Genomic DNA, 22,879 nt, shown 5'->3' on the forward strand with positions numbered 1-22,879 from the left:
GATAAACTCTGTGCTAAAGCACAACGCGATGAGAAATACAGTTTACTAACTGATGCGGTTAACACCGGCTTTACTGCAAATCGTAATGAGTGGGACCATCGCCTCAAGTCCTACTTTGGGGTATGTGATCAGCACTCAGTAGACGAGGACATCGTACTCTGTGGTCAGCGCATTTTCATACCTCGGGAAGCACGTACGGAGGTATTGAATCGACGATGAGACTCGCATCAGGGCATGGAACGTACGAAATGGCAAGCTCGACAGACTGTTTATTGACCAAATATCAACAACGATATTGCCAACATGACTCACTCATGTCCTGTGTGTCAGGAGTGAATGGCCAACCTTCAGAAGGGAACCGCTAATGAGTGATACACCACAGCAGCGGGCATTCGAGGATGTATCTGCTGATTTGTTTTACCACGCAGGAAAATATTGTCTGATTTACGTCGACCGACTTTCTGGGTGGCCATGCATCTATGTCTTCTCACGTAACCCCACATCATGTGACCTCATCCGAGCTCTGGGGTCATTCATTGTGGACCTGGGTGTCCCAGTTCGTCTTCGAACTGATGGCGGCCCACAGTTTGCATCCTATGAATTCCAGAAATTAATGGACCATTGAAGAGTCAACCATGGCTTCTCCACACCACACTTTCCACGCTCGAATGGACATGCAGAAGCAGCAGTCAAAGCCATTAAGACACTTGTCGCTAAGACGACGTACAACGGTAATCTCAACGACGACACAATTTGCCGTGGATTGCTTGAATGGCATAACACGCCACACACATCTGGACATTCACCGGCTGAGATCCTCTTCGGGCATCCAACACGAACCGCTGTTCCTGGACATCAACGTGCTTTCTCACCACAGTGGCAGATGTGATGCTAACGCCGCTGAAGTATGGGCAAAAACTAACGTGCATTACGACCAATCGTCCAAACCTCTCATGCCCCTTCGTGTCGGCACCAGGGTGTCGGTACAAGATCCACAGTCGAGGCGTTGGGACAAAACTAATGTGGTCATCGGTGTTGGACATCACCGGGAATATCACGTTAAACTGACATCGGGCAGAGTCTTTTGGATGAACCGGTGTTTCCTTCGTCCTTATGTTCCTGGGCAATAACAGCAGTGGACCATAACAGTAGCGTGTGCAGGTAACGATGGTGTTTTGTTCAGAAGGAGCATGTGAGGTGAGACTCTGCGCTCGACCAAGTGCCCTTCTAGTTACCTCTGTGTCTGTTTGTCTGTGTCCAGGATATCTCAAAAAGTTTTTGACGGATTCGGATGAAATTTGGTGGACAGGTTGGGTGCGTGGCAAGGATGAACTGATCAGATTTTGGTGAAGATCCGAATCTGGATCCGGCTACAAATGTTTTTTTTAATGATTCCTCACCATTGAGAGACGGGGCTGAAGACGACATTTGCATGATATTTCCAAAAGTTATTGTGCCCGGCTCTCTGGGTGGCCTGGATTCGGTATTGTGTGGCGGAGGGATGCGCTCTACTGAGCACCCTTCTCGTTTTGTTCCGTGATGGAATTACACCCAATAACAAAGGTTATTTGAATGGCTCCGTTCGCTTTCAAATGAAGTTCCAGGAAAAGGTTATTCTCATATTTGCTCTCTGCGGTGAATCCTGGTTAAAAGTGGTATATTTATACTTACCGGGACTGTCACCACATCACAGCATTAACTTGAAGGGCACTGGGTAGAGCGCATACCTCCGCCCTGTCATTCCTGATCCACGAGAACATATCTGGCCCAATACATTTTTGAGATATCGTGCCATACATCGTTTTTGAGCCCTCCATCTCAATGGTGAAGAATCACTTAAAAAATTAAATAACTCTCGTATCTGGATTTGGATCTTCACCAAAATCGAATCAGTTCATCATTGTCACACACCCAACCTGTCCACCAAATATCATCCGAATCCGTCAACAACTTTTTGAGATATTCTGCACACCGCCGAACAGACAGACAGAAAGGGGGTGAAAACATAAACTTCTTCACCTTCGGTGGCGGAGGTAAAAAAAATCTTCAACAAAACCACCGACGCGGTCCAATCAGGAGGACTTTGGGGCCACCACATGCAAGGTTTACACTATTCTACCGCAGATAAAAATCCAAGGATGACAATGATATATGAATGTATTAACGGTGGTGTTGTTTTTGAATCTTCTGTTGAACTGACATCCAACATATTTACAAATCTTCATTTACATTCAATCAGTTCGGTTCGTGGGAGATTTACGGGCTGCACGACTCTTGGCCACAGTCCACATGTCGACGAATACCCAAGTCGCCCTCTAGCAGGTCGGGCCTGGTAGTGCAGCAGGGCACTGGTCCCTTCCCTAACCTCCATGTCATTAACCTACCCTTGCCTGCTTGGCTCCTCCCCTTTCCCAGCCACACCCAGCTCCTTCTCTCGGCCCCGCCCTGACATCAGGGAGAACCGACCGCACATTACACCACTCACTTTTGAGCACCGAATGCGAGCCCCGCTCAATGGAGGACATCGGGGTGGGACCGGGGGCTCGGGGTTAGGGCTGACATCTGAAACAGTGGCTTTGGATTCTTGGTTCTAACTACACGAGTCGTGGCTTAGTGTCTGCACCGAGAGCTGCTCCTGTGTCCGTGAACCTGCGTGTCGAGAAATTGACACTTTTGTGCCGATGCTGCAAATATCCCGCTGTTGATCCTCTCAAGCAGAAAGTGTGAAGGCTGGACCAGCGCGGTAAGAGCCGTTGGGTCTTTGGATTCGGCTGCGCGACGCCATCGGTACCTGGTCCGGCTGAGCTGTACGTTCAATGATCTAGTCACTACATCTAGATTTGTAAATACACTGCTGTCACACCATCGCACTTGATTCTAGTGTCACACCATCATGATCATGGTCTATCTTAATGGTGTTTACTGAATCAAATTTTGCTCTGTTTGAACCAGTGTCTGGATCTGGATGTTTTCTCTTGATCAAGGATCTCCATCGACCTGACCACCAAATTATTGAAGATTCCTTTTTAAATTCAGTGAATTTATTTGATTTGATGGTTGGTTAGACCATGGATTACCAAGTAGACCTGGTGCTCCTTGTGACCTCCCCCCCCCCCCATTTAATGGTAAGATCTTGGTAGCGAAAAAGCAGACAACATGGTTTCTCCTGTTCCATGCACAGGTGCTTGGGTCTTGCTCCAGGCATGGAAGGCACAGGGCGCTATCTCGGCAGAGCCACTCCAGCGTTGCTGCTCCTCCTTGGCTCTCTCGGTGCAGTGGGACGCGGAGCTCCTCTGCCTCGCCTCCGCCTCAGCTACAAAGGTGTGACCCGTGATTTTGGCGACGCTTGTGGCCAGAGCAACACGATATACCTACTGAGCTCGATTCCCTGAGTATTGAGTTCAGGTCAATTGGCATGGTGGCGTGGAAGGGGTGTGCTGCATCGTAGAGCATACAGTAACTTTGTGTAATTATATACTCAGATATTCCGTCTGTATCCGTCCATGTGTATCTCACAAATGCCTGGTGTTGGATTCACGGTTAGGGTGGTGGGCTTGGGATCCTAGGATCCTGAGTTCAAATCCCACTCGGCTGTTGAATTAATAACAGGTGGGGTTGACTCTGCCTGTCATCCTTCTGAGGTCGGCAAAATGAGTGCCAGCTTGCTGGTATCCTGTGTCAGAGTGGCGACCCGTCCAGGATTGTGCCCAATAAGCAAAGGAGACTGCTTCGGCAGCACCAATGCTCTCCGTGGAGTATGGTCTCAATGGATGGATGGATGTATCTCACAAAGGAATGCCATTGTTGGCAAGGACCTCTAAATCCAATTAAACGTCTCTGATGCCATCAAATATGATGCATAAATAATCAATGAAAAAATGCACCGCGTCACTAACACATTAAATATCTCTCTTCCATATGGAGAAGCTTGTTGTTGACAGGGTGTTGAGTCTGAGCCATTGTTTTTTTTACATTCAATTAACACCAGGTGGGGTTGACAGCCTGTCATCCTTCCGAGGTCGGCGAAATGAGTACCAGTGTACTGGTAATTAAGAGCACTGCATCAGCGGCACAGCTGTATCCCCAGCCAACGATGCTACCAGCAGCGCTAGCTTCCATATAGAAGTCAAATAGCAACAGCAAACTAATGAGAGTTGTTGTGTGAAAAGCTCAATAATTCACCTTTTATCTTGGGTTGGATCAACTCCCCCCTCCCCCACCCTGCATGCTCCGGGTTCGAGTACACCTTCAGGTATCTCCACTACGTTGTTGTCACGCGCTCGACGTGCCACGACGGTGTGCCGAGGAAGACGTAATTGCGCATTGGTGTCTCCACTTACAGCATTAGGACAGCACCCTCTGTGAGCGCGCTCCTTACTAATTGGGACCACAACTTGCGCGTCGAAGTGAGGCATGAGTCTTTGCCTCGGGAAAGAATGGAGGTTCTGGTGCTATATATATTTATGACATACTCAAGTATGGTGTAACTATTGAAAACATTCCACCACCTCCGCCTTCCTTTCCCTCACCTTGCGCACTATAGATGTACCCAACGGGCCGAACCCCCACTCCCCAAGCATAAATGATAAATAAGTGGCAATGTCACTTAAAAAAATAAAATAAATCCATAATTTTCAGATAATCTGCTTTTTTTGAATGAATGGTGCCTCAATTATGTGTACCCTTTCTCATTCATACTCTGGCAAGGACTTATCACATATGACATCAGATTTTTTTTGGGCAATCTCCCAACCAGGATGTACTTACTATCGCAATGGTAGTAGATACCATCCACTCCAACCCAACTCCCTCCCCCCCAAACCACAAACGCACCCCACAATTCCTACCCATTCTTGCCGTGATGCCCCCAAACTTTGTATCCATCTTGCACGTCTTGCCCGGCTCTGTGCTTGTTAAACCCGCGACATGACGCGTGTCGCGGCCTCGGAACTTGCAACCTCACGGCCGTGCACATAATTCGGATAAACAAGCTGCTGCCCCCGGTGGCTCTCCCGCCGGCCCGCATAGGAGGCCCGACGACTGACGTCGGCAACAAACTTTTTTGGTGGGAAAAAAAAGTTAAATAAACTTACCCCTTGCTCGGGTTTCTTTCCCGCCGCTCTGGGATAATAGATCCTTTGAATGAGCGGCTGTGCGTTCGTCTATGCAGTAGGAGAATGCTCTGTCGGCCCTGTCTATTGGTCTGGGGCCATCATAAAGCCTTTGTCGGTCCTCCATCCACCAAGTACATCAGCCTCAGACCATCAGAAAGGCAGAAGTTTATCATGTTCGTTTTCGAATTCCCCCTTGAACTCGTGCACACAAACAAGTCCTTCCGAGACCATGAAACATCAGCATTCTTTTTCAGCGTTTCTCGCCGGCGGATTGCTATCGGCCTTCCATTTCGTATGTTGTTGGATTGTTACACCCGAAGATGTAAGTGGATTTATCATACTTTCAAGCAGAAGGAAAGATTGTTTTTAATCAGTAAGAAAAGCATTGCTGGTTGAAGGAATGCTAGGCCGAATGTTTTTATTTTTCCACACATTACCTAGTGCCATGCAGTATTGTTTTGCCGCACAAAAAAAAGGAAAACTACTCTCTTGCCGTCCTCGTAAGCCAAAGCACGGAACGGTATTGTGAGAAATCGTGATGGACTTGCTTTTCCGCAAGGCGATTACTTGTTTGACCGCCGAGCCACGGTCCTGGGAAGTCGAGTCACGTACTATCGAAGTGGTAGGCCCCAGACCTGTCGTTGCAAGATGTGCGTTCGAAAATCCATCAGGAAATCATTTGGAATAGCATAAAGCGATTTACGAGGAGCTCTTCACGACGAAAAGTCTCGCAGGATGTGTTATGGAGCATAAGCAACGACTGCTGGGAGTACACTCGGCCGGGAGCCAAAATGGCGTCCCTGACTCACGACAGCCTTTTCCGTGTCCCTCAGGCAGCTCCCGTTGTTCTGGTCGTTCTTCGTGTTGTGCCGTTTTCACGCGTCACTTGCCTTACGGCTGCTCTCAAGTCCCAATGATCTATCGCTGCTGTGGCAGCGAACTGCTGCCATTTGTCAGCCGTAACAACAAACACCGACTGAACTCCAACACAAGTCTTCGTTTTCTCCTTCACCGGTTAGCCTCGTGGAATGAAAAAGCGCTTACCGGTTCACAAACTTGCAAGCATCCATAATACTCAAAGTGTTTGTGGATTTCTTGCTTCCCGGCAGCTTCTCCTCCCGGTGATCCGATGGCGGGGTCTTGGGGACGCGACTAAAGGAAGGAAAAGAAAGGTTGTCAAGTCTATCCCGACGGCTGTCCAAATGGTCATTATTCTTCGTTGCACAGCGGTGACCACGTCACTTTGGGTGGAATTTCGAATTTAAATCCACAAAAACATATAAACACCCTAATGCACGCCTCGCACCTTTGGTGATGGATGCTCTCTCTTCTTTTTTTGCCGCAGTTGTAGGACTCGAGTTGTGTTTTTCAGGACTTCATGATGAAGGACATTCCAGCTGAGGACTTGATATGGCTCGCAAGTCGATTTTTCACACTCGAGCCTCAAATACTGTGACTCGCCCAAGTTGCTATCGAGTTTTATTTCGGATGTAAGTTTTGAGGAAAGTGCTGAGACAATTGAATATAATACGTCTCTGCCTGCCACGGCGCCATAGCCGATGATGTCACAGTTACGTCGTCTGATATATAGACATATTGCATTACCGAGAGAAAAATGTTTTAATGTGAACTTGTGACTTGATTCATGAAGATGTCAGAGTTGACTTGAAACTCGACGTTGAAAAGCTGGACGTGAATAAACTCCAAACAAAGTGATTCGAGAAGTGACGGGTGAAACCTTTGATGATGTAATGTTCGGATCTTGTGAAGTGTCAGTTGTTGAGCACGGTGTTATTTACCCATTCCATCATCATCATCATCATCATCATCATCATCATCATCATCATCATCATCATCATCATCATCATCATCATGATCCTCATCATCATGATACGTGATTGAAAGACATTCCTCACATTGATGTTGTGAAAACTTCTCATCATTATTTCCCATTAGTTGAGTCTATTATGTTTGGACGTGGTTCTCTACGTTCTCTGATGGACCATTGTTCTCCCATTGTTAAATCCCACTGTTCTATACAACACCACTTCAATCAATCAATGTTCAATCACCTATCTTCCCTCCAAGGCTTCAAGTTGGTGCACCAACATATCATGTCATCCCCCATCCATACCCTTGATCCTTTCTACCTTCAATTAACCCAACCTTATCCAAACCCTCTTCCTCTTCTCCATATATATATATATATATATATATATATATATATATATATATATATATATATATATATATATATATATATATATATATATATATATATACGTCATGATATTTCAAAAAATTGTGGACGGATTCAGACGAAACTTGATGGACAGGTTGAGTGTGTGATAAGGATGAATTGATTCGATTTTGGTGAAGATCCGAAACCGGATACGAGATGTTTTTTTTAAATTTCTAAAGTGATTCTTCACCATTGAGAGATGGGGTCAAAAAATGATATCTTGCATGATATTTAAAAAATGTATTGGGTCCGAGATGTTCGAGTGGATCAGGCATTGTGTGGCGGAGATATGCGCTCTTCCGAGTGCCTTTCTGGTTAGTTTTGAGATTATAAGACTTTGAGCTTCATGAAACCACAGAAGATACAATTATGTGTAGAATGAGGCCACATTTTAATGAGATATGTCAATGGCTTACCTGTCTTCCTCCACATCAGTGTTGCAGGAAGGTTTTGTCTTTTCAAATGTTTAATACCAGCAGTATAATGCTCAAAATGCAACATCAGCAACGTTTCTTTTCATTACGAGCCCTCGTGATGAAGAGTGATGGTCAGGAGGAGGAGGAGGAGGAGAAGAAGGAAGAGGAGGAGGGAGCTTCAAGAAGCCACAGATTTTATAACAGAAAGGTTTTTGCAAGATCTAAAAGTCAACTCCCGCTCAGATTTGCTCTCAGCCTCCCCGATTGATGCTTTTTTTTCTCTCTTTTGAGTTGAGCCTTGAAATCCTATGAACAAGAAACTTGCACTAGTTCCAGGCAGTGGTGGAGGCCCACATTCTTAACGGGGCGTTTGGGCATTCACAACAGGTCATCGACGTTTCCATGCCGATGAACCAATCCTGGACAGGTTTTCCACTGTCACATGGTGTGCAAAGTTTCACTGAGCATCCATTGATTATAATCAAACCCACACCTCTGAAGGTATTGCAACACATCTTCACCCACCCCACGACGAAGAAACTCATCGTCCAAGATGCCATAAAGTATGATGAGGATTATTATGTGTTTATATGTATATATACATATACTGTATATATACATACATACATACTGTACACGAGCAGAGATACCTGTTCTTCACCTGGGTAAACTTTGTTTTTAAATTTTTTTTATTTTATTTATTTTTTGTATCGTAGTGACAATGACTGACGAACTGAGTATGAGGTGCCACTGACTTGGTCCCACTGAAGAACTTCCTGGTATACTATATTGCGAGTTATTTAATTACGATGTACCTTGATAAATATGATAGAATGTGATGGCATCTGTGGCCAGACAGTATAAAAAGTCCTTTGGGGCTTCCCAATCTGCTTGCCGCCACGTACAGCTGGCCATGTGTGAATGTGAGCTCTTGAAGACTTCAGCTGACAACCTTGAGGCTTTGTCCTTGGGACTTGATGGTCATGCGGAAAGCAGACTCTGACCGGAAACTGAATTCGCTGAAAGGCAAAAGGCAAACCTTTGTTTGGTGGCAGGATGGGTATCCTTGGAATCACGGCTTGCTCTCCTTTATTTGGTCCAGCGGCGATGGTGACTTATGCAGTTCTGCAGCAAATGTTTGATGATAACTCAAGTTACGTTGCAAAGCTTTGGTGGGTTGAGGTTGTGTACGAACATGACTGGCACTCCTATTTTCAGAAGGAGGTGGTGAAGTGGCATGCCTGATGGCTCCAGGCTGTTCAGGAACTCTGTGGGGGTAAGCAACTGCTTCATCGTCACAAATAGCTTTGTCCACCGATTTGTAGGAAGTTGCCTCCCTTGGGAAGCTTTGCATAAGTTCTCAGATGATTGTTTTTACTGATTCATTGTGTGGAGCAAGGATTGCATGCTCACACAGACACTCCATGTCTTTTTTAGTGTTGCAGTACATTTTGGTCCACCCTCGATGGGAGATCTTTGGCTGAAGATATCATGGTCTCCAATTTCTGTGGTACACTGATGAAATATCCATCATGAACATGAGGCCCCTGACCATCTCTCAATCCTCAACAGCAGCTTTGCAAATTGAACGGCATCGTGATCACCTCAAAGGAATTGTTGTCAGGCTGTTCGTCTGCCTTGAAGCACGGCAGCAGTCCCACTGCTTGCACCTGCCAATGCGACATCACCTTTGTGAAACGACATCACGACATCATAATGCCAATGCGACATCACAAAGGACAGACCTTTGTGAAAATGAGGTTTATGAGAAATGGTTTCCCAATGCCTCCAGGAGCATCCAGGAAGATCAACCCTCCTACCCCAGAATGAATGCGTGCCATCACCCTGTTACAAACAACCATTCAGTCGTCCGTAAGCTGTGGCTCTGTTTGTTGAACGTGGTTAAGAAGTGCGGACCCGGTGATAATAATTCTCTCGAACAATTTCTCACGCAAGTCTGTTGTCATCCTGATGTCACTCTGGAATTGACAATCTGTACATGTCCAGCGTCTGGCCTCCCATAAGTTCCACAATGTCTGGCAGATGGATGAGTGCTTAATTGAAGATGTGGTAGTTGTAATCCATGTCTGGCAATGAACCAATTTCTGTTGGCTGAATTTTTCGACGACAATCTTCTTCTTTTCGTTCATTTGCAGCACAAAGTTGCAGGGGAGCATGATTGACTGAGGGTGTGGCTGTGCCGCTGATGCAATACCCGCTGCTGGTTTGGGCAGGAATTTGGAATTTGGCCAGGGTGCCGGCGATAGCTCACCTACTCTTTGTGAAAAATACTGTGGGATCTTTAAACGTACAACAATGAATGCTAGCACACGGGATTCGTGTTTAACGTCCATCCGAGGGATGGCACACACATTAATGGATTACGTTGGATATATATTATGGATATATATATATATATATATATATATATATATGTATATATATATATATGTATATATACACCTCGGTTAAAATAGGTGTACCATATCCCTGTGTCGTAAGAGGCGACCAGGGTTGCGTCAGGAAGGGCATCCGGCGTAAAACATGTGCCAAATCACTATGCGGATCATACAGATGATCCGCTGTGGCGACCCCGAACTGGAGCAGCCGAAAGAAGAAGAAGATATATATATATATATATATATATATATATATATATATATATATATTTATTTTTATATATATATATATATATATATACAAACATTAGCAAATACCACCCATCGCTTAGCTGACAGGAACACTGAGGGGGGGGAGATCGAGAGGTGTTGGGGAGAGTGAGGAGATAGAGAGGGAAAGAGAGGAGGGGGAAAGAGAGAGGGAAAGAGAGGAGGGGGAAAGAGAGAGGGAAGGGAGGGGAGTAAGGAGGGGTGGAGTAGAGAGGAGGGAGGAAGAGTGAGGAGGGAGGAAGAGTGAGGAGGGAAGGAGAGTGAGGAGGGAGGGAGAGTGAGGAGGGAGGGAGAGTGAGGAATGGGAAGTGGGCAGGGAAGGCAGCGAGAGGTGAGAGGAAGGGAAGGTAGACGTGTGGTGGAGCGTCAATTATGATTCATACTGTCTCATCAAAATGATTCTGCATAGAATGACAATGAAGATGGAATCAAAATAATTACTGAAATCCATTTTCAACCAGTCATATGATAAATACCACCCAGACACAAACACCGCCCCGACACGTCTGGAGACAAACACCACCCAGATGCGTCCGGAGCCAAGCTGTCAGGAGAAAAACACCGCTTGGACACTTCTGGAGACAAACTCCCGTCCGGACATAAACACTACCCGGACACATCTGGAGACAAACTCCCGTCCAGACATAAACACCCAGACACGTCTCGAGACAAACGCCGCCCAGACATGTCCGGAGACAAATGCCCATCTGGATACATCCGAAGATAAATAACATCGAGACATGTCTGGAGACAAATCCCGCCCGGACATAACCACCGTCCAGACAAATATGCAGATAACCACCACCCACACATAACCACTGTCCTGATACGTCCAGAGACAGAGAGAGAGAGAGAGAGAGAGAGAGAGATAGAGAGATAGAGAGAGAGAGAGAGAGAGAGAGAGAGAGAGAGAGAGAGAGAGAGAGACAGAGAGAGAGAGAGAGCGAGAGAGAGAGAGAGAGAGAGAGAGAGAGAGAGAGAGAGAGAGAGAGACAGAGAGAGAGAGTGAGACAGAGAGAGACAGAGAGCTAGAGAGATAGAGAGCTAGAGCGATAGAGAGATAGAGAGAGAGAGAGAGAGAGAGAGAGAGAGAGAGAGAGAGAGAGAGAGAGAGAGAGAGAGAGAGAGAGAGAGAGAGAGAGAGAGAGAGAGAGAGAGAGAGAGAGAGAGAGAGAGAGAGAGAGATATAGAGATAGAGATGGGGGGGGGGGGTCGGGGAGTTATCAGAGAGAATATGTTGTGCTTTGTGAACAACATAAACACACACACACACACACACACACACACACACACACACACACACACACACACACACACACACACACACACACACACACACACACACACACACACACACACACGCACGCATGGCCGATATTGGCAATTTTTTCAGGGATCGGCAGGTTGGATTCAGTGTGATTACCAACAGTACGCACTGTATACAATCCAAAATCTTTGAGTAGCTCTCATCGAAAAACAACGTTACATTTATATCGACATTTCAAGGATATGATCACAAACATTAATCGATATAAACCGATGTGTGTGATGGGTGGAAAAAAAAATTGGCTCGGTAATTTAGAAAATGCATTAATACGGTAAATGGCCCAGAAATTGAGCGTTATCAAATATTTTTTGCTTTGAAACTCACAAAGAGAAACATTTAACCTTTGTAAAGGCAAATCTGATAACCAAATGCTTTAGAAACAGGTACAAGGACAAAGGAAAACCTAATAGAACCTCCATAAGATACGGGATGAAACTTTATCACCATGGCACCCGTAACAAGCATGGCATGTCCACACACCCGTGGAGAGTCCGTACAGATTCAAATCTACCCTTATGTACCACGTCCATGTGTGCTGTATATGTACCTCTACCTTGTAGTAACTGTTGACTGTACTTCCCGATCAGGACACAAACTGTACCACTCAGTAAGTGGCTTAAGCACTCAAGAAAGCACTCCAACGGAATGCCTGGCTTGGCAAGTAATTACCAATTGTCGTCGATACAACTATGCACCCAGAAACGCCTGTGCAATGTCCAAATTGGACAAATCAACAATTTTTTAGGAGTCGGAACTGCTGATACTTTCAAATCTGGAGCTTACATTTTGTAATTCTGCTTAATTTAACATATTATCTCGGTTATTCAAATGCGCAAATGAAATAAAGCCACTAACGCTGGCGTCTCCAGGCATTTATAAGCATTGCAATATACTCAGTGATTCGTAGCTATGATGAACAGGCATTCGATAATATGAGTGAGGAAAGTGAAAAAACAATAACTTTATTGTTAAGAAATCATTGCGGCCTGTCAAGTCAAGTCAAGGCATGGTTGAGCAATCCAAAAAACATGGTGGCTTCAGACCCCAGCGAGGTTACTGAGGAAAAGCCTGAAGACCCCAGACAGCGAGGTGGCCAAGGATTACCTGATGAAGGATACAATTAAATAAGACCGGTAATTATCTTCAAAAGGGATGTTTTAATAAATCCAAACGCCCAATTTTCAGTCATGCACTTCCTTGGAGTTTTCTTGGTATCCATGCAAAGTTTCAGGCTGCTAGGTTTTATAGTTTTGGAGTAATGAAGGAGGAACACTAACACACTGACACATACACACACACATTGACATTTATTAGTATAGATGATAAAGAAAGATACACCCACATCCTGCACTTGTGAATGGAGGGAATAACCAATCAGCTCTCACCTAATAAATTAAATCCAGGTGGCTCGGCTTAAATATATAAATTGACTCCTATGCTCTTCTAGCTGAAGGAAGCTGCATAAAGCAACCATGAAAGGCGATGCAAGGTAAGCCCTTTGCTGTTTCAAACCCTGAATTGTGATTAACATCAGATATATATATATATATATATATATATATATATATATATATATATATATATATATATATATATATATATATATATATTTTTTTTTTTCTTTTTTTTTTGCGGTTCTCGGAACCGCATGCATCCAACAGATAGTGGTCCTAAGACAGCTATTCCATCAATATGCGTGTAGATAGTCCCTTTCCTTTTGTCTAGCGGGACAACAAGGAAGTGTGTTGCGATGATCTCATAGCTAGGGTTGCTCACTTCATTTTTTCTTCATTTCGTCCCTACTCTTCTTTTTGTCTGATTATTCATGAGGTAAATCAGCCACGTGCGCTTTCGCTGTGAGGTGGGCCTCATGGGGGCCAGCACGTGCTGCACCGCTGTGAAGGAACTGCTGCACAGAGATCCTCGTTCCCGCGCGCACTGTATGGAATGTGCTCGAAGGCAGACACGTACGCCGCTCGTGGAACGTGCATGGATTTATCCAGAATTATGTATCTTCGGCCCTCGCTGGCAGCAGCAGATTCTCCACAGATGGTGAACGTCATCTTGTCTTAACAGCCAGCGAAGCTGCGATCGAGCCGAGGAATGTACAGTGCGGGCTACGTTGGCGCGCACGGAGCGAGCGCGTTGATCGGCGCTGCCGAACACCCGAGCGGGCATGCGGGACCCTCTGCCGGTTGCCAGGGGGTGGCCCGGGGGTCTTTGCAGGACGATTCGCGTGCCAATTTCAGTGTGGGAGATTCGTGTCATGTCGTGGGGTTGGAGCGGAATATTGCCACCGTCTGAGATGGCCTTGCCGGAAACGAAGTGAGGCGGTTTCCAGTCAAAGTTGGCGAGCCACATGAGGGGCTCATGACAATTTTCACATGATATATAATGAATATATATATATATATATATGTATATATCGATACAACGATGGGGGATCGATATGTATATAGGGGCCAATTGGAGCGCCCGATTCAGGTGATGACGTTTTGCTTTGGGGTAACCCCTCCCCCCATGCTGTGGGTCCTGTAGGGGTCGGAGCGGTCCCTCCGCCTCTCTCTCTCTCTCTCCACCTCTCTCCCGCTCTCGCCTCGCCCTTGTCGACACCACCACGACCCGCCTCCTGCTATCTGGACTCCGCCTCCTAATCTCCACCCACACGATGTCAGCCCCACCCGCCTACCACCCCATCCACGCACTGTGGACTCCGCCCCTTCTCCACTCAAGCTCCTCCTTTCCGAACACTGTCTCCACATGTGCAGCTGAAGACAGAGACGACTCGCCCACTGTCAGACACCAGCACTACGGAGCATCCTCCCCCCCCTCCCCGAAATGTATTGGTGTTGCTTCGTGCTATCAAGCACAAACGTACAGGGAACATAGCCTCAACTCCTTTCCCTTCCTGTTGCAAAACTTCCTCTTCATCGGGTTTTCTGTGTGTGTGTGTGTGTGTGTGTGTGTGTGTGTGTGTGTGTGTGTGTGTGTGTGTGTGTGTGTGTGTGTGTGTGTGTGTGTGTGTGTGTGTGTGTGTGTGTGTGTGTGTGTGTGTGTGTGTGTGTGTGTGTGTGTGTGTGCGCGCTGGTGCCTGTCTGCTTAAGTAAGACTGCAAAAGATCGTTGTCATTATTATTGATATTATTTTCACGTTAACTCTGCTCTGTGTTCGCTTTTGTACATTGCCTGTTTATTTGCTGCACCACACCTCTCTCCCCTATCTCTGCACAACACACCCCAATAAATCCTGATCGTGCCACATACCTTTCTCTCCCACTGATTATAAATTATTATTAGAAATGTTCCCTGCTCGTTTTTGTCTTTTCTTCCATTGATCCAGCATGGTCCGAATCCGAGCTTAGCCGGGACTTTATTCCCAATGATCCGTTCCTTTTAGCCGATACGTCCTTGGCAGTGTCGCTCGGCTGCATCCGATCTGGAAAAGTGATCTGCTTCGGACAAGGCATACCGAGAGCGTGTTCCCTGGAAATTAAACCACGTGATTAATGAGGTAACCTGAATAACCCATAGATGGGAGGAACAGAGGTCACGCGGTTGATTTATTGGCATCCACCGTCGGTTAAGCGACTCGCCGTGTCACGGAATTGTCCGTGTGCGATGGCCGACAATTCCGGGGAGTCTGGTGGGAACCGAGATAGATAGGGAACCGAGATAGTTGAGATAGCGAGCCAACCAGGCACCAACGACTTCCCCCACCTTGTGGTCTTCTCACCCGACACCCGGCCCGCAACAACATATATATATATATATATATATATATATATATATATATATATATATATATATATATATATATATATATATACACATACATATAGATTTATTTATTTCCTTACTATTTATAAAACATCAATGTTGAAAAGTAAATGAGGCTGCCATGTCTCAGATTATTGTGAACCGATCGCCCCTCGTCACAGTACAACAGTGTGACGCTTGATTATGAAAATTGTAAGAATTCTTTAAATGCATTTTTGATGTATGCCTCTGTAAGACCTTTCATATGAACATGGTGTAAAATTGTCACACCCAATCTGGTGTACAGTTCACACACTTTCTTCTGTTGCATAAAATGGCCCACACTTGAGGTTTTTTTGGTAAAATCACTCATTCTGTAAGCAGGAATGTTTCAGTGTTTGCTTACATTTCTGACTTTGGCTGAGAAAATAATTGTTTAATATTTGTTCCACTTTGTATTGATGAAGACAAACATCAGAGTGTGCATAAATAAACGACTTTCATGGACCTGACTCGCTGGCTGCAGATCTATTGGAATGGAACCGAACTTCCATCCTCTATGCTGATGTTGGAGACAGCGGTGCAACTTCGAGTGGTGGGTCCAATCTCTGGCTGGGTGCACTTCTCTTGGATGAATACCACGAAAGACTATTCCTTGGAACACGTGACGCACTCTACTCGCTCAGACTCGATGATCTGGGAGATGTTCGCAAGGTAAAATGTGTACACAAGCACATCAAGCTCTAAACCACTGTTTATCACATGCATAGCCGGCCAGTCCACAGCACATGTGATTGGTTATGGGGATATTGGTGATGGAAGTTCTGTATCGTTGACACGTATTGGCAAGAAGGGATTGCGAGGTATCATTGGTAGTGTGCTGACCTATGCCACCATGTGGTGTAATAGTTTGAGTGTCCGCTCTTCGTCTGGGAGGTCGGTGGTTCAAACCCCGGCCAAGTTCCCACGCTACATCTTGAAAAGAGTGAACCACCATGTGTGCCGGTACCCTGACCAAATTCCTGCCATAATCTATGGCGGCACCACATTAGTGTCATATAGCTGAACCTCAATACTGACACAAGCCAGCATAATGAGCTGGTAATTGAATCCTAGTCAATATGCTCTTACCAGATAGAGAGCTTGGCAGGCACAGACAAACAAGGAAATTAACAAGCATGAAAGTCCGCATGCGCTCAAACAGATGACAGAGTACCGTATGAACCAGCCACGCGGTGATTTGTGAATTCTGAAACTCCAATAGTTGCTGCTGAAATCCTGCTTTGGAAGCCTGGTGCTAATATTTTTCTAGCACCAGGCATGCAAACCCTCTTAATTAAATTACAATCAAAACAGCACTTGTTTTATTTCTTTTTACTGGAGAAAACACCTTACCGCAGCATTCTTACATGTCACCGTGTCTAATTTTTCAACGCCAGGAGCACAACCGACTGATTTCCATGGCTTTCACCTAAAAACAGTGTTTGCACAAAAGGAACTAGCAAAACTCTCTCTCTCTCTCTGGGCCAAACATGCTTGTTTACTGAGACAAGGTACACTGATAGGCAATAGATACAACTCTGCATCGTAGGACCAGGCACCAACGATAATCTGGTGTTCCCATCACTAATTGTCCGAATGGAATCCAAACATCTGTTCTGTGGTTAATCCTCGAGCAAAATCGGTATGAAGGAAGGCCTTTACACCTCATATTAAACCGACCAGTTCAGATGTTAATCCTTTAACCTGCAAAGCCCAACACCAACATTCTAACCTAGCAAGTTCGGTAACATGTTGTGCAGATACCTCGTTGATTAACTGAGCAAACTAGATTGTGTGGAGGGCAACCCACCAAAGGCAGAATATCAAGTCAGAGACTTAGTTTTCCCCTCGTAAAGGCCGAGGGTTCAAATAATCAATTGTTTTTGCTTAGCATTTATTTGGTCATTTATTGTGGAAACACTGCTCCGGCCTCTGTCTAACCTTGGCCGGGAGTCTAGACGCGCTTGTAGCTTTACCTTTGACGTATTTCCTACAAGAAGGACTGTCTTTGTTTGTTATTATCAACATCCAGATCGGATGTGAGATTCTGACGCCTCCTAAACCGCCCTCGACGGCGCTGCAATCGGTGCCCGCCTGTGATGTCTATCTACTCCTTCCTCACCCTGTCCCACGATCACAAATCAGAAGAAGCAGATATCTTTTGTGCCCAAGGAGGGCAGTACGTGCAGTGACATTTATTTGAAAGATATTTTGGGTTGCCATCAGATCCCTTTGAATTTCTATGGGGTCAATTTGCTGAAATGGAATTTAGCAAATCATTAGCCAGGGATTTGTGCCCCATCCTCACCCTTAACCCACCTTTCCTGACCTTCCCCTTTGTGATTGCTCAGATCAGCTGGCCTGTGGCACCCATGCAAAAGGAACTGTGCATTGTGCAAAGAAAAGATCCGCTGGTAAACACACACACACACACACACACACACACACACACACACACACACACACACACACACACACACACACACACACACACACACACACACACACACACACACACATTTCTGCCACGGTGATGTGACATGTTTGCAATGATAATGTATTATGCACATCATGTGACCCCCAACCACTGTGCTGCGACAGACGGATTGCTCGAACCTAGTTCGTGTCCTCCATCGGTTCAACCAGACACACTTGCTTGCTTGTGGTACCGGTGCCTTTCAGCCCATCTGTGCCTTCGTCTACGTCGGGCACAAGGCCCGGGTAAGAAAACCTTGTATCTAGACTAACCTAGTCAAGCCAGGCCTGGTCAGATGGACACGAGCTCAGGGGATCCGTTTGACATTCACTTTACAGCATCTGCTGACTGTTTCAACAAAACAACAACAATACTATAATTATATGAATCACAGGAATGTCTTCATTACCAGACAAGTCCTGGAATTTTTCTTGTACCACATAAATAATTTGAGGCCCAGACAAAGCAGAGTAATTTTCAGGAGGTTGCACTGTGAGGTTCCATATCGCTTTACCATGGTGGGGTGTTCTTCTCAAGAATATAGTGTGAGCTTGTACTTTGTTCAACTATCGTGTCATGGTCTTCACAGGAACACAAATTCATGCTGGAGGTACAGAGCCAAGAGAGTGGTCGTGGTAAATGTCCTTTTGACACGAACCAACCCTTCACGTCTACCGTGGCCGGTGAGATGATGATAATGATGGTAATCATCATGTTTATGATGATGATGATAATGGTTTTGATTAAAATTTACGAGCAGTATTCTGCTAATCTTGATAATTTTGGACCAGTGGTGGGCTGGTAAGGACACGAGACTGAGTTCTTGGAAGTTATGGGTTAAAATCCAGCTGAAGGCAGTTTTTTTATATTAATATATTAATATTTTTTTATATTTTTAATATTAATATATTTATACAGAATTGCCACAGCACTCTTGGATTGTCAGGTCAGGTCAGATTAGATCTGTGACTTGCTGCAGGTACCATGCAAACCTGCACTGACCTGTTCCATGGTCGGGTTGTCGGCGACTAAACCGTGTCCCCCACCAGGTTTCCTGGTGAGGAGGGTGTTTGGATATGGACACCCAGCAGGATTAAAAACAAAACCTGTCAAAGGGCGGAGGAGCTCCTTGTGAGCCAACGGCCATCGATATCTAGTGCCCAAGTGTGTCTGCGGATGTCCTCCTGCAGTTGGGTTACTTTCTATTAAGATGTTGGTGGCAGGATTTGCACTCCGGCCACTGTAAAACCCTTCATTCCGCAAAACATTCTAAAAGCACAAAGAAATCTGAAAACCTACTCCGTGGGAGCACCTCCTGTGCAGCTGCCCACCGCAGAGCAGCTCACCGGATGAGGGGATTGGGGGAAAGCCTTCGGGACCACCCCCCCTCTTTGATGATAGGAGGAAAACCACGGTGTAGCCTTCCTTGGTCAGATTGCAGTCGTGTGTGTCAGGGTGGTGCTAAGGTGTTGTCCACCATACTGTGATCTCTTTTGGTTAACCTGAGGTGGTCCCTTCAGGTGGAGGCCTGGAATGTCCTATCCCGAAGAGAGGCTGATCACCTGTCTCTGTTATTATCTGAGCTCAAGTGTTAAATATCGGTATTGCAGCACTCTATGAGGTTCAGAGACCGGATAGTGGTGAGATCATGGTGGGTGGTTACACTTACCATTGGTCTGGTCACTGATTGTTACCATGCTCAAGGAGTTGTTGCAGCTTTGTCCAATAAGCTGACTCCCATGATAATTGAGGTAACACCGGTCAAGGAGAGTATTATGAGATCAAGGATTCGTTACTCCTTGGGTGTCGTTTCCCTGGTCTCTGTATATGCTCTGACAAAGGTGAGTGATCTCACCGTGGGACGCATTCTGTGCCACGCTTTAATCTGTGGTTGATCAGTGCTCCAGGAGAGATACTCTTGTAGTCTTGGGGAATTTCAATGCATCAACTGAAACTGAGAGGGATAGTTATGAGACATGTGTTGGTCCCCATGGGTCTGGAACTGTGAAGCAGAATACCACCAAGTTCCTTGACTTTGCAAGAAGTCAAGGACTTAAGGTGGCTGGTTCATGGTTTCAGCGCCCATGGGCTCATCGCGAGATTGGTATTCCAATGCTGGTGGTGCGGCAAAGGAGATTGACCATGGACTCATTGATGGCCGCTGGAGGATGATTCAGAACTGCAGGGTCTACCGGAGTGCTCTGTTCCTCAATACCGACCAAAGGCATGTTGTAGAAACTCTGAAGTTGCAGCTTAAATCCGGGAGAATGGTGCCATCCCAGCCTAGGTTTGATTTTGGCAAGCTCAAGGATGAGAGGGTAGCTGAGGAGTTTGCGAACAGGCTGAGTGGGGATTTGGGGGGCCTGGGTGCTTTGGGGAATCCTGAAGAGTTGTGGAGTGCCCTCAAAACAACTGTCCTTGTTGTTGCCGGTGGATGTCTTGGAACTCACCATAGGGCGAAGAAGAATTTTGTCTGTCAAAGGACACTGGATACTATTGACCAGAGTCACAGGGCCAGGCTGAATGGCAGAGCTGAGCTGTTCAGGGAGCTGAGGCGTAAAACTGTACGTGCACTAAGGGTGGATAAGGAGGCCTATGTGCGAGGAATCGGTGAGGGGGTAGAGCATCACCTGTGGTTAAGGGATTCTCATTCAGCTGAGAGGGGAATTCGCGCATTGCGTTCCTCCAAGCCCATTCCTCGGTGTACTGCAGTTCGAGCGGAGGGTAGTAGGCTCTTGACAGAGGAGTCTGAAATGAAGGCCCGCTGGGCCAGTTACTTTGAGCGGCTGTACCATGCTGACCCACCAGCTATTGAGTTGGACGTCAGTGGTGTTACTATCCTGATTTCTGACCCTCCAGTCATCTGTGATACACCTTCTTTTGTGGAAACACAGGCTGCGGTGAACCGGTTGAAATGGGGTAAAGCTCCAGGGATCTGTGGCATCCATGCTGAACTTCTCAAGGCTTGTGGAAATGCTGTACTCATGTCATTGCATGCAGTTCTGTGCTCTGCCTGGAACACAGGCATCATCTCAACTGACTGGAAGAGGAGCCTTGTTGTCCCTCTCTGGAAAGGGAAGGGTGATTGCCAAAACTGCAACAACGACCAAGGGGTGATTTTGCTCTCAGTGCCGGGCAAGGTCTTTGCTCGGATAATTCTTGATAGGGTTCGCCACCATCTGCTTGAGCATCAGCGTCCAGAGCAGTCAGGCTTTACACCAAAGAGGTGAACAATTGACCGTATCCTTGCTTTTCGGGTCCTCACCGAACGCAGACGAGAGTTTCAGCAGGGGCTGCTTGCAGCCTATGTTGATCTCTGTAAAGTGTTTGATTCAGTGCATCGGGATGTCCTCTGGAGGATTCTTGGTCTTTATGGGGTGCCACCAAAACTGATCGATCTGATGTCTGAACTCTACTCTGGTACTGAGAGTGCTGTGAGATGTGGTGGTACCATCTCTGACTTATTTCCAGTTGTTACTGGAGTTCGTCAGTGTGTGTACTGGCCCCCACACTTTTCAGCATTTGTCTGGACTGGATTCTGGGGAGGATAGAGATCAAGTTGTGGTGCATCGTTTTTGGAATGCCAAGATCTCTGACCTTGATTTCACAGATGATGCAGTCATCTTTGTGGAGACTCTGGATATCCCTTTGGGGCCCCTCGAGGTGCTGAATGAGGAGTTGGAGCCATTGGGATTGCGGGTTTCCTCGGTCAAAACTAAGATCCAGGCTTTCAATGACATCTTGGATGCTGCTATCATGTATGGACCTGTTTGTAGCGAGAATGTTGAGGTTTCAGTTCCCTTGGTATAGAGATATTCACTTACCTTGGCAATGATATTCATGTCTCTGCTGCTGTGAGTCAGAGGACAATATCCGTCTGGGTCGGGCCTGGGGAGTCCTGGATTCACTGGATCATGGGGTGTGGTGCTGCCGGTACCTGTGCCGGAGGATGAAAGTCCAAGTCTTCGGTTGCCTGGTGTTTCCAGTTTTGCTCTACGGATGTGAGACTTGGACTCTAACCAGGGATCTGAGACATCCTTAATTCCTTTGGTACCAGGTCTCTTCGGAGAATCCTTGGCTATCGCTGGTCGGACTTTGTGTCCAACGAGCGGTTGCTGAGAGAGACTCGGATGAGATTTGTTACCTGCATAGTCTGTGAGCGTCAGTTGCGGCTGTATGGACATGTGGCTCGTTTTCCTGACGCTGATCCTGCTCACCAGATTCTCTCAGCGAGGAAGCCTCGTGAGTGGAGGAGGCCAATGGGCTGACCATGTGCCTCGTGGTTGCAGCAGGTTGATCATCATCTCAAGGAGATGGGGATGGGCCAGGCATCTGTCTGGGAGATGGCCAGACAGAGACCCCTGGAGTACCGACAGAAAGTGGACACAGCGACGAGCTGCCAGCACATGCTCCTATACCCGACCTGTCCTGACTATTGGATTGTTCGTAAAATCCCATATGGCTCATTAATGACCTTCAGATTGGGATGATGTACCTGCCCCGACTGGTCTGGTCTGTACGGGATGCCAGTGCACTCACCGTGTTTGACTCGTATTCCCTTCCAATGTTACAGTAGGTCATTCTGAACGACTCGGGTTCGGTCCTACCTTGCTCAATACTGAATTACTAGGGGTACTGTTTACTTAAATACAAGATAATTGACCAAATGAACAGTTTGATGATATCGTAGCCCAAAAACGAAAATCGGACTGCACATTTTGAACCTCACCTTGATCGAGAGCAACAGTCACTCAAACCCCCCCCCCCCCCGTCAACCCTAATTTTTTTCTCCCATGAACAAACTTTGGTACGTCACGGGTGATGAAAGTTGTGGTCAA

General features: G+C 46.2%; 1 protein-coding gene across 3 annotated transcripts in view; it reads left to right on the forward strand.

The window, feature by feature from the left end:
* Positions 1-2,459: 2,459 nt before the first annotated feature.
* LOC147008747 (semaphorin-3G-like) overlaps positions 2,460-22,879 on the forward strand; it is a 109,545-nt gene continuing 89,125 nt past the window's right edge. Inside the window, exons 1-6 of one of the 3 annotated variants that reach the window (XM_085864051.1) lie at positions 2,460-2,807; positions 3,182-3,321; positions 16,050-16,237; positions 17,917-17,979; positions 18,167-18,286; positions 18,631-18,724. In XM_085864051.1, coding sequence (XP_085720177.1) covers positions 3,204-3,321; positions 16,050-16,237; positions 17,917-17,979; positions 18,167-18,286; positions 18,631-18,724 — 583 coding nt within the window. In that variant the 5' untranslated portion in view covers positions 2,460-2,807; positions 3,182-3,203. The remainder of the gene's footprint in view (positions 2,808-3,181; positions 3,322-16,049; positions 16,238-17,916; positions 17,980-18,166; positions 18,287-18,630; positions 18,725-22,879) is intronic. The other 2 variants (XM_085864049.1, XM_085864050.1) reach the window with 2 other exon arrangements.

This window comes from Eptatretus burgeri, chromosome 18 (genome assembly GCF_056783735.1).
Source record: "Eptatretus burgeri isolate ZD-2024b chromosome 18, Ebu_testis_v1, whole genome shotgun sequence".
NCBI lineage: Eukaryota > Metazoa > Chordata > Myxini > Myxiniformes > Myxinidae > Eptatretus > Eptatretus burgeri.